Source organism: Pezoporus occidentalis, unplaced genomic scaffold (assembly GCF_034315485.1).
Source record: "Pezoporus occidentalis ecotype Australia unplaced genomic scaffold, CSIRO_AGI_Poc_V1 ctg180, whole genome shotgun sequence".
NCBI classification, from domain to species: domain Eukaryota; kingdom Metazoa; phylum Chordata; class Aves; order Psittaciformes; family Psittacidae; genus Pezoporus; species Pezoporus occidentalis.
Genome location: NW_026913641.1, coordinates 1255303 through 1268342, shown reverse-complemented (window position 1 = coordinate 1268342; position 13040 = coordinate 1255303). Strand labels below are relative to the sequence as shown.

The following is a 13040-nucleotide window of genomic DNA, read 5'->3' as shown; positions in this document are numbered from 1 at the left end:
CAAAAAACAAGACCCAACAAAACACCAGATTAGGAAGCAAACACATTGTGCACCTGGGAGAAGTTCAGCACAACAATATAAAATCTAATAATTATAAACAATTATTAATTATTTCTACCCTGTGAATGTTTCACCCTCCCCCACAGCTCAGGGCAACCTCTATTGTCTGAAAAGCGTTTATCTGAAAGTGGGTCATGTCTCCTGGCATTACTAAATCTTCCCAAATTTCCCCCCGATTAGTCAAACGAGATATCCTCTCTGACATCTGAGTGATTGAGGTAGTGTGTAATGCCATTTTTCCCCTGAATGAGCCACATCAAAGAGGGTCATAAGCCCAGAGATGGCACGCCAGATAAAACAGTCGCCAACAGATTGTCCACACAATATTACTGAGGAAAATTAAATGGGTTTGTTGGAAGGTTTTCCCTTTAGAAACATTCAGCCTTTAGTACTGAACGCGTGGAGACAAGAAACTGCTTCCAGAGCTGCTAAAAGGATGAAGCCTCACTAACTTATGATCCGATAGCTAAACACACTTCTGCACACTGAAGTCCCAGGGATTTTTTGTATCAGCCACAATATCTAGCCTGGTCTTCACACGGGGACACCAAAAGCCATCATGCCAGCGATTTGTGGCAGCCCAAAATAGGGTAATACCTCGCAAGTGATTGAGTATTAAAACAGAGCCATCTGTGACTAAAAAGAAAAAGGATGAAAAAGCAGTAAACCTGCTACCCAACAGAGAAAATACCATTTAAAATTGGGATACAACAGGAAGTAATCACTCAGCATGATTTATATCCAAAGGGTTCAAAATTATCATACTTTGGAGCATGGATCTTGGGAGGATGCTCAGGTGGGGCAAGTGCTGCCCCAGGGGCTGGGGCTAAGCCCCTTGCTCAAAGGAAAAGAGTTGGAGCTCCTGAAGTACCTATTGGGTCTACAATTAGATGAATTCTGAGCAAAGTTTAGTGAGTAACAGCAGGGTTTGCATTCTGCTGATTCACTTCATGTGACCTGCCAGCACTCAAACTTTGCACCAGAGCAAAGACTGTCAGGGGACAGGACCTTTTCGGTCAAAAAAATAGAAAATAAATTTAAAAAATACATGTAAAAAAATAGTGAAAACCTGAAGAGTTACAGACTTCCTGGCATTGCCAAATAGAATGTTCTATTTCTGAGAACAGACTTTCTTCTAAAAAGTATGGATTTCTGTACCACACTGTTCCTTGGACAAAGCAGAAGGCCCCAGAGAGGCTGCATTTGTGTGAGATCAGCATGTTTTCTGCCTGCTGCTGGACTTTGGGATGCAAATGCTGGCGCAGCATTGCTGGGGAAGGAAAAGCCTCCCTGCAGCTCAGTCTTTGGGGTCTGTAAGGGGCTGCACAGCCTGAAACAGCCTTGTCCATCCCATCTCCTTCAGCACGGAGCGTCGGGTGCTGAAAGGCAAATTCAAGCAAGTTTTGCTCCTGAAGATGATTTAGGCCTACCCTGATGGACAAGCAAACGGGTATTTCATGTTTCTAAGCCAGGCAGCACTTCTTGTGTCTATCTGGCATTGCAGCGATGGCCCCCACGCTCCTGCACCAAGAAGCGGGTGCAAGCACAGCCATCACTTACCAGAACAGCAGCGGGGAGAGCAGAGCATGAGGGAACGAAGATCAGCTCTGACAGCCCCGGCACAGAATTTGTTTCGGCATGGCAAGAGCTCACAAGGTTTCACAGCGAGCAGGCAAGGGGCTGAGCAGCAGGAATCACCCCAGGGTGACAGCAGTGCTGCGAGGCTGAAACCCACAGCCTGTCCTGACACCAGTTGCACCCAAAGCACCAGCACCCTAACCTTGAGCATCAGTGTTGTCTAGAGTCCAGACCTGCATGCTGAGACACCTCGGGTTTTCCTCCTTCCTTTTTCTTTGTTTTTATGTAAAAAGGAAGTATTTTATTTAAGAACCCTGCCTCCATCCTCCATGGCAGGGTGGATGAAGCATAAGCATCCATCTCACCACTATGCACAGGGAGGAAGAAGTTATCACCTCACTGAAACAAGGTCCAAATGAAAATACAGGCTTTAGAAAGCAAAAGAAAAAAAAAAGAAATAAAGCAGAAGGAAAGTACAGCAAGAGATTTCAAACCTGGCATTTCTGGGTCTACAGAGAAGTGCCATGATCTACCTATCCCTCTGGACAGGATCTTTATAATGCTCAGGGCCATAGAACATGTGTTGCAGGACAGACAAGGGCAGCCCAGCTCAGAAGAGAGTCCCTCATCCAGGGACCCTGGTCCCCTAAAAGCCATCTAGCCACAAACAACGTGTCCCCAGCAGCACTTCAGCTGCACATGGTCAGAGTCAGACAGGAGAGGAAAAGCAAATTGCATCTCTACAACACCAGAATCTGGGGGTGGAAGCCCAATATTCAGAGTAGGGGAGTCCCTGCAGACACCCCAAGGGCAGCTCTCCACCAGCCTTACGGTGAGATGTTCTCACCCCATGCAGATATGACTTCCAGAAGAGCTTCTTGGTGCTATTTAAGATCTTCCTCAAACCAAACCATGCCTTGTTGGTACCACTACTACAAGATGGTAGTGCAGATATTGATGGTCTATCCCATCAGAAAAGTGATTTACCGATAAAGGCAAGCAAGGGGACAGCATAGTGACACAAGGCATCAATCAAATGCTGGATGAGCAGCACACTTGGGCCTTCTTTTCCTTTGTTATTCTATTTTTTACCACTGAACATGATGGTGAAAGCAGGCATCAGCTAGGCAAGAAACAGGCACTACAGAACCATGGGAAAGGCTGGTGAGAGCCACACCAGTATTCGCACATCTACCTCCTGCTGAGGTCTGCATGGGTCTGGAGCAGGACCTGATTCTCCTGCACCTCCACCTTGCCCCTGAAGAGGACACATGGTCCTAGCAGGACATGTGGGGCCAATCCAAGACCACTGTAGTCCAGTACTGCCACGTGAAAGCCACCTCCAGCTCTCCATGCCCACCCCATCAGGAGATCATGTCCTTGACTGAGACCATGCCGTGGGTACCGCTCCTCCAACACAGCCAGACATCACACTCAGTACCTAAAAAACAGCAATACCCACAGCACCCATGCTAGCAGCGCTAAAAGTAATTAAGAGCCATAAATCCACAAGGAGTTACTCAGCTTAATTAGGTTGAAAATTATAGCTTACATCATCTCAGTACCTCCGCATCCACTTGCTGCCTTGAAATATGCTTACACTGTCTTTTCTGCTCACATGGGGTGTAGCACCAAGGACCAGCTTTCACAGCAGGCACAGGGATCAGATTTATTTTAAACAAATAGATTTTTAAACAGTTTTCAACACCCATTTTTTAAGGCACATGTCCGCTGCTCACATCCAGCCTGCTTGGGAACTTGGTTTGCCTGAGCCACCCGAAATCATCCCTGTGGGGCTTTCAGAAGAAACCAGGCATTCCCACCACTGTCCTCCATGACTTTTGAAAAGCCATCTTTAAACACATTAAGGGTCTTTTTTCCTTTGAAGAGGGGTGACTCACCAGGACATGTTCCCAGGATGTAAGGTGTTATTTTGATAAGTAGCAGCTGTGATTCACCCACAACATATCCTGCTCCCAACAGCACTGTAAATGGTGGTTAGCACATCCTACCAGCACCTCACACCTCAGTGAGGCTATCATAATGGAGCTTGGGCAGTGACTCACTGGAAGGGTGAAGGTAGGGATCAACTGAGATAATCCCTGGCTTTCACCAAGTGAAACACATCCCTTCATGGAGCCCACCAGACCCACAAGGCTGCCCGTGGTTCAGCACAAGGGAAGTGGTCACAAGCTGAAAATGCAGGTCAACCTCAGGCATGGAAAAGGTGTCCTCAAGGAAGAGTTAAACTGGGAGCATGTGGCAAACAGGGACTCATGGGCGAAAGGATGGATGAGAACCAACAAGAACATCTAAAAGTCAGGATGGACAAGTGGACAGAGCACATATCTCCAAGCCACATTACGTGGAGTATATCAATACCAAGCACCCAAACAGCACAAAACCACCCCACCAGTACCCATATGGGAAAATAATGGCTTTAAGCTAACAGAGGGGAGACTTAGATTAGACATTAGAGAAGCACCTTGTGAGGGTGCTGAGGAGCTGGCACAGGGTGCCCAGAGAAGCTGTGGCTGCCCCATCCCTAGGCAGGCTGGATGGGGCTTGGAGCAACCTGGTCTAATGGAAGGGCATCAAGACATGTTACTTACAGGTTACCATGTGTGTCACCTGCTGCAACTGCCACAGCAGGGTCTGAATGTCCTAACAGCACTACCAGCTTCATATGGGCACGTGTGGGGGACTAAAAGCCAGTGCTAAAAAGACTAAAAAACAGGCTAAAAAGCTGATACTTAAAAGTGGTGAAGGATGCTGTCACAGTAGGTCAGCAGCACACACTGATAAAGAACCTGCACCACTGTCCCAGCACATCACACCAAGCCATGGATTTGGGGCCATAACTTGCCATTAAGGGCTTACGTTCCTTATAGTAAGGGTTTATGGACCTATGCTGCTTACAGTTCTTGTAGGCTTATAGCCCAGCATTTGACATGTTTAACCCGTTCCCATGACTCACAGGTTTCAGCTGGCTGGAGAAGACTTTGGACACAGCAAACCAAGGACAAAAGCAGTGCACAGCTGGGAGAAAAGGTCACACTTCCAGGCTGCAGACTCTTCCCTGTTGGGATGTTCCTCTACAAATCCTCTAGATATCACAGCAAAGAGCACAAATACTAAATCCTTAATAGACTCATTAGTAAAATTGAAGAGTTTACTGAGCCCTGGATAGCATGCTAATGAGCATTCAGACAAGGAAGGCTACATAAAGCCCATCACCCATCGATCCCTGGACCTTCCCAGCCCTGCCACTATCCCTTTGGTCTTTTCTGGAGGACCAGGTTAAGCCAAAAGCCAACCCAAGCCCTCAAGACATGTCTTGCAGCAGGCCAGGGGCATTCGAGGGCAATTGCCTTACACAACCCACTCAAGAGACAGAAAGCTCACAGGGAATGTTACCAGTTCTGCTAAATAACAAATTCTTCACTAAAACAGTTTGCAAGTGCTCCGGGTATCAGGCAAAGCTTGAGGTTTTGCTGCAGTAAAAGCAGTCATTTTCCTCATCTGAACTGTAGTTCATGCTGATATTCCTTTAACAGCCACAAAATGCCTCTGTTTGCAGAGCAGGTCAAAGAGCACAAAATAATGCTGCAAAAGAAACCGACTCAGGGCTTCAACTTCACTACATGCTATTTATTACACTACCGACTAACTCAGAAGGTCCAAAGTCCACCTTCATGCTAAAGTTAAGCTACTCCTCTCTGTACAGCTATTGCAGTAAGGGTACACTGCTCCTTTTTTGGCCAGAGCTACAGACTACTTGGTGTGCAAATTAAAATCTCAACGCGCCTATGATTGCACTGCACTACAGCAAACTGAGAGCAACTTCAAACGTATATATATATAAGCAAACACACATATATATAAAAGAAAACATATATATATATAAGCAAACATATATATATATAAGCAAACACATATATATATATATATACACACACATATATATACACACATAGATATCCACCCTTCACCCAGAGTTAACCCAGCAAATTTCTGCAACTTTGGCTTATGAGTATTGGGATTCCCTACACATGAATTTCATACCCTTAGCACAGTATCAAGGCAGGCATTCTTGAAAACAGTATTTTAGAAAGGCAAGTTGACTAATCCCAACCACCAAGAGCACATAAAGCAGGAATCAAGCTATTTAATCCCCGCTGGAATAATTCCCAGGGCTGTGCCCCAGCACCTGCACTGAGTTCCATGTTTGTTAGCTCAGTGGCTTTCCTCTAACCCCAGCACAGGTGCTGTTAAATGCCCAGCTGAGACAAACAATTGCACCAACAGAAGACAAAACCTGGTTATTTTTGCAGTGCAAAGTCCCTGCACAACGTGCCTTGCAGCAGGACACACAACTGCAGAACGCTGAGAGAACATGGGGCAGACTCTGGACATGTCCTGCCCATCAAGGGAGGACAATGCACACAAAGCCAGCAGCACTCACCTCCCTGCACCTACTCACTGGGCTGAATGGTATTCAAGCCCCCAAGCTGGGCTCTGCCCTTGGTAGGCTGCAGAGGTGGCCATGCCCTTGGCACGGTCCGCAGCCGCAGGGAGCTGGCTGGAGCAATCGTATTTTACATCTCCCTGATTCCCTCTCCACGACTGCAGCTCATATGGAGGCAGGATCAGGAAGAGCCTGGGGACGCCAATGGATCCGGCTCCTTTGGCAAGATGTCCCCAGCGTGGCCTCCGAGCTGTCACTACCTTCCGTGGTGTGACCCATGCACATTCTCATAGTCTAAAATAAAGAGGAAAAGAGGAAAAAAACCCAAACCAAGCAAAACCTTCAAGTATAACATACTTTTTCCTAACAGTAGCTGCAAACGGCAGAGGCAGGAGCTCAGGACCAGCGGTCCCGTGGATGTCCTGGGACTGAGCCCCAGACTTTCCCTATTGCCAACACTTACTCCCAGAAATTTCTCTCTACACAACAGACAGAAAATCTTCTCTTTCCTTCCCCACTGCTGCTCAACCCAAAGCAGCACAAAGGCACAGACTAGGGATGAATCCTCCCTGAGCCTTGAAGGATAAATCATTTTCAGAAAGGTTTTATGCCAGAAGGTTTATGCCAATTCATTGACTCAATCACTATGTGATCACACTGGCAATATTTGCTTTTGAAGAGTTTCTCCCCAGGGTAAGAAACCACCAATTCATTCCAGCTACTTTATTTAATACAACTTTAAGTGAAAACCAGAGAGTTTTCTATACCCAACACTGGCCATTAGAAGAGGATCTTTTAATGCATTAAGTTCTATCATCTGTTAAAAAATACTTGGCAAATAACAGTCACTTTGCAAAAAGGGAGGGGGGGGATGAAAAAAGAAAGAAATACCCTGGTTTTTGCTCACCCAGAGCATGCAGACCTTCTGAGGAGCATTACCTGGAGCTGTGCAACACTCGAGGAGCAGAAAGGCACAGCTCATTCCCTAGCCTGGCAGAAGCAGCATTTCACATGGGGTTCAGAGGCTACACTTCAATTAACACATTTCAAGAAGTACCTTTAAGAGAGCAGAACATCCAGAAGCAAAACCAATTATAGTTTAGTCATATGAAGAGCTTCAATACAGTAACAAAGGCTAGACACGCAAACAGGTCTGATCTCTGGTTTAATACTGCCCATCAAACCATTGCTGGAGACAGCATCTTCCAGGGAGGGTGTCCTCCCTCCATCCTGCCCAGCACCCACCTCAGAGGAGCAGAGCATCCCCCTTATCTCATTACAGAGTAAAGCTGACATCTGCACAGGATTGGACTGCAGTTACCTTGGCTGTAGTTCAGCTGCATCAGCAACAGGTTTCTTTGGAAGGCTCTGGATGGACAGGAAGTAAAGGACATTGTAGCAGGAACCCCAGGGACACGTCAGGAGCAGGACTGGCCCCAGGCAGCCTTAGAAAGACATTTGTATGGCACTGGAAGTAGTTGCCCAAGGAAGTGTGAATATTCCATCCCTGGCAGTGTTCAAGGCCAGGTTGGATGAGGCTTGAAGCAAGCTGCTCCAGTGGAAAGTGTCCCTGCCTGTGGCAAGGGGTTGGAGCTGGATGAGCTTTAAGGTCCTTTCAATCCAAACCAGTCTGGGATTCATTGATTCTAGCTGGAGTCCTTAGCACCATTACATCCCCTACTCCTCCTGCACGCACTGATGCCAGTGGCTCCAGGACCAGGTCTGGAGGACCCCTCACCATACAGCTTCTCTACTGCTGAGACATAAGTCCCACTAAAATTCTGTTTTCTTCTGCAACAAAATAAACCCCACAGCCAGGCAATCCCAAAGTCCCCAGGTACTGCATCAGGAGTAAGAAGAGTATTATAATGGTCTCCCCATAACTATTTACACAAGTGGAGTCCTACGTGCTTGAAGGTTGATGCAGTTTTGGAACTACTCTCATGCTCATAATTAGGCAAAGCTGTTAATTATCTTGTTTGATGGGGGCTATTAAACATCAGTCATCCCTGCTCTTAAAAGGGGCACAGGCGAGACATTGCATGGAGAGAGCCTCCACCAGCAACTCGGAGGTGCTGTTGTTTCCATGATGGGTTCCTCTCTAGTTTAAGTGCACAACAAAATCACCAGCATCGCTTAACAAACACGGCCTTAAGCACCAAGGAAATGCTGTGTGTCCCACAAAGTCCCAGGAGAGCTCTGCAGGCATTAAGTGGAAGCTAAGGGCTCTCTAAACAACACATAGCTGGTCCCATTGCAGCCCAGCAGGAAGGAGAGGTGGGACGACCTCAGAGGTCCCACTCAGCTGCTCTGAAGTGGCTCCCCAGTAGTCTCTCTCATCCTAGTTCAAGCAAGAGGAGGAAGGACCCCAAAGAAGGTCCCAAAGGACCCCCATTGTGGCTGTGCTAATGCAACCCCTCACACTGGATCTATAGGCTTTCAGCAATACACCTGTATTAATTCCAGTGAGCCAGACTGTACACCTTCCCTTCAAAAGCCTCATGCCCACCCTGCTGACAAGGCAATCCAAGGAGCCCCATCTGCTTCATCCTGGGGTCCTCCATCAGCCGCTGGCAACCATCAGGTTAAACATGAGGCTGTTAGTTTTGTTAAAGCCTTTTTTTTTGCTCTTTTTCTCACATATTCAAAGTCACAGGAAACATTTTCCTGCTGCTTCAAAGCCCAGAACTGGCACAGACACCCCATGAAGAAGAAAACACAGCAGGATGGTCCTAAATTTCACCACAATGCCAGCGCTCAGCCCCACAGATGACCCATGCGGGTTCAAGGCACCATCCACGGCTGCACCACACCAGCTTGCCCACAAAGGACAGACGGACACCATCAGAAGAGCCAGCTCTCATCAAGAATCTCTGCTGTTAGTAAAACTGAATTAGAAATTAATGACAGGCACAGATTGTCACCAAACCCATCACTTCACAAATGCCTCATAGAAAAGTCCCTATACAGCACCAGGATCACAAGTGATGATGTCCCGACAGGCGCCATCAACGAATGAACATGGATACAAAGCTAACCAAGTTTGCATAAAAACACCACACGGGTTAACTACCCGATCATCAGGTTAAGAATCAATTAACCTGGTTGTTGGGGATAACACTGCACTCACAGCCAGCCTCCTTCCTCCCCAGCAATGCTTCCCATCACATCCACGCACTCATCCGACGAGATGCTGCGGTCGGCACATCGGATCAGTTCAGCCATGGCTTTATTTGTGCTCCCCATCAGGTTTTCCAAGGAAAAAAGGTTTTCCAAACCTGAGACTTTGCTTTTGAAGTGCTCCCGAGAAGGATGGAGGTCATCCCGCTCACAGACAGCCCCATCGCTCCAGTGGGGCTCCTCTAATTCCCGGAGGTTCAAAGGAGAAGCTGCCAGACTCACAATTCATCCTGCATGCGTTTCGTATCGACAGCCAAAAAAAAACCTAAGTGGCAACCCCCAATATTACATAAAAGCTGTCTGCAAAATGAGTTACAGAAGCAGAAATCTACCTCAAAGTTAAGCCTGGGAGGCTGGCACAGAGACAAAAAGTGTTTCCTTGAGAGGGCTGGTGCCAATCTGGCAGCATCTGCGCACTGACCATGGTCACAGGAAGAATTTAAAACACTAAAATTCTCATTATTGCAGCAAAACCTGTTTCGAAGCCAAGCACTTCGCTCGATGAGCCCCCTGCTTAGCGTTATTGATGGTTTTTACTAAGCACATTCTCTGCATCCTGGACGCCCCACAGCACTCCCTAGCCTTGGGAAGATGTGGAGCACAGGCACAGGGCTCGCTCCCTGTGCCAGTTATCGCTCCATACCGTGCAAGGAGCTCTTTCATCAAGACAAGTCAATCGGCAAAAATCTCTCTGGACACAAACCTCGTGCTGAGAAGGGGGCAAAAAGCCCTGATCTGTGCGGGATGTATTCCCTATCCTGCTCTGACCGAGGAGCAGGAATACCCTGTGCCCTGCTTCAGTACCCTGCAGCCACAGGATAATAAAAGAGAAAGAAAACACAAGGGATATCTTATCTAGGTTTCAAACTCTGCTCAAAAACCAAGCACCGGAGCTTCCCGTCATCACAACGAGCCACTTTTTAGGACAAATCCGTGTTTCTCTCTGGGAAGCGACGGGAGGGCAGCAGGATGCAAACCCGGCGACACCTTGCGAGGCCACCATCCCAGAAGCCATGCCACCTCGCCGACTGCCACCAGGAAGCGGGTGCCTTTGGCAATACCACGGCCGAGGGCTTTATCTGAGCCACAGAACGAAAAGGACTCCGGAAACCAGGCACCTCGGGAGCATTCTGGTTACTTACAGCAGTTGTAAGGACGGGTTTTCCCTCTCTCCCCCCGCCCCATACCCCGGCGCTGTAGGAATACGAGGAAACAAACTACTCCGTGTGGATCTGGAGAAGCTGAGCGCGGTTTGGAGCCCGCTCGGGCGACGGAACCCCACCAAGAACAAGGCCAACGCTGCCACAACCCGGACCCGCGGGCGAAGCCCGCTGCTCCCTATGGAAAACCGGGGGAAGCCCGGAGGGGAGCGATGAGTCCGGCAAAAGTTGCGGGACCCCCCCCACCCCAAAACACAAGGAAAACGCACACGGACACCGGCACCCCCCTCACCTTGGTGTAGAGCTCCGCGGCGGACATGGCAGGGCCGGGCTGCGCTAAGCGAGGGACATGGGTCCGGCAGGCAGCGAGCGGCACCGAGCGACCTTTACACCGCCGCGTCCGGCGGGGAGCGGGCAGGAAAGGCAGCGACGCGGCGGGGCGGCAGCACTGGAAGAAGAAGAAGGAGGAGGAGGAGGAGGAGGAGGAGGAGGAGGAGGAGGAAGGGGCAGCACCGCTCCGCCTCCGCCGCGCCCCGCTCAGGTATGGGGCGGTGAGGCAGCGCTCAGCCCCCTCCGGCTGCGTTCGGTCCGTCTAGGATGAGTTCAGGCTGGGCTCGGTTCGGCCGCGCTCAGAGCACTGTTAGGGCTCAGATCAGCTAGGCTCAGCGCTGTTCGGACCCAGTTCTGCCGGGCTCAGCACTGTTCGTGCTCAGCGCAGCTGGGCTCGGCTCCATACGGGCTTAGATCAGTTGGGCTCTGCACTCTTCGGGCCGAGTTCGGCCCGGCTCAGCACTGTCAGTGCTCAGCCCAGCTGGGCTCGGCTCGGTACGAGCCCAGTTCGGCCGGGCTCAGCACTGTTCGGGGTCAGATCGGCACGGCTCGGCAGGGGGAGCAGCGCTTTCCCTCGCCGCCTGTATCGGCTTTTATTGCTTCTTTTTTAAATAAACCCCTTTTTACATACATTTTCCCCTCCCCGGTCCCGGCCTCTTCCCCGGTTTCCCCAGGAGACCACTCTGGTCCTGCTCCCTGCAGCAGGAGGGAGCCGCTGAAGCAGCCACCCTATTTGTTGTTGGGTTTGGTTTTGGGTTCTTTTCCCTTTTATTCTTTGATTCTTCTTCCTCTCCCATGGCAGAAGGGAAATTAAGGCCCAAGCGGGTGCCTCTTGGTGGTTTGAGGTTCTGCCGTCCCTCCCAAATAGGGATCGCCATACATTGGGGTGCAAGGAATGGCCTTAACAGGGTGTCCTTAGGCAGGACACGTCTGTGCGGGGATGAGCAGCACATGATCCCGCTGGAAACACATGCAAGGAATGCTCCAGGGATGGTTTTTCTCTTGTCGCCTGCGTAAAGGTGGGTTTGGGTTCCCATTGTCAACACTGTGTGCTCCTGGGAATGGTGCGTGTTGCTTTATCCTACACCAACATCAGGAATGTTTTTTCAGACAGAAACAGCCCAAAACTGTCCCAGTCCTCTTGGTCCATGGCCACACTGCCTCCCTCCATCCCACAGGGATCACCCTGTGCTCCAGTTCCTGTTTATAAGACACCTTCTGAGCCTGAGAAGGATGATGTGAATGCAAAGTATTCCTAATTAATCACTATTACTATTCATTATCATCCAAGGTGTTTTGCATATTAACTAAGGAGGCAGAAAATGTGCTCAGCAGGAGTTTATTCTCTGCCACGGTTGTTTACTCCATACTGGGGATCCCTCCTGCCATGGTTTCACGCTGTGCCGTTCACAGGGGCACCCACAGCCTTTCTTTAAAGCCATTGCTAGTGGCATCTCGCCCTCTGCTGCTCATCCTTTGGGAGGGTGAAACTCCCCCCTTTGGCACCTTTCCACCTTACCACCCCAGAGCCAGCTGGGAGGACAGACAACATCGCAGATATCTCCCATTTCCAGCTCTTAATCCACCTCCAAATAAATTGCAGGTGGCTCTGGGAAGGAGCAAAGAAGGGGAGAAAAACCTGCACCCTACATAGAAATTACCCTGGGTAACACATTTGACAGCCTAATCTCTACAAAGCCTCCAAAGCTTTGTCAGGCAAACAAAACTTGCTCCTCTCCTTTTATTAAATCAACTGTAAAAACGAAATACCAGTGCAATCAGGAGCAAAAGTGTCAGTGAAGCCTGACTAGCAGCGATAGCCCAGAGGCAAAGCACGGCTGTTCCCATAAAATACCAGCCGGTGCCATGCATGATTTTCTATTAATCTAAAACTTAATGATAATCAGAAACCAAAAAACTAAAATTACATATAAAATCCTTGAAGTATGTCCGAAGTGCTGAGTTCCTGGAAATCGTCTCCTTTGGGAGGCATGAGCTTCTTTCCATTTGGGAATCAGAACTTGTGTTGATGATAATATTTAACAAGTGCTCGCTCTTAAACAGCAATTTATAGTGCCACCTTTTGCTTGCGCGTTGAATCACTTTGGGTGGGAAAATAACTACATACTAGGAGGGTTTTTTTCACCTCTAAGCAGAGCCAGTGGCTTTGCAGCTACAGGATGTGTGTCAAATGTGTCTGCTCCCTCAGATGCTCACAGGTTCCAGCCTTGTCCCCCTGTTACAATGCAATGTGTCCCACGGGC

The 13040-nt window shown here is 48.9% G+C and overlaps 1 protein-coding gene across 2 annotated transcripts in view; it reads right to left on the bottom strand.

Annotated features, from left to right (window-relative positions):
* The window catches only part of MYO5B (myosin VB), a 149256-nt gene extending 138431 nt beyond the window's left edge, over positions 1–10825 (bottom strand). For both annotated transcript variants that reach the window (XM_062615394.1, XM_062615396.1), the window contains exon 1: positions 10739–10825. In XM_062615394.1, the coding sequence (XP_062471378.1) occupies positions 10739–10765 (27 nt within the window). In that variant the 5' untranslated portion in view covers positions 10766–10825. The remainder of the gene's footprint in view (positions 1–10738) is intronic.
* Positions 10826–13040: the final 2215 nt, after the last annotated feature.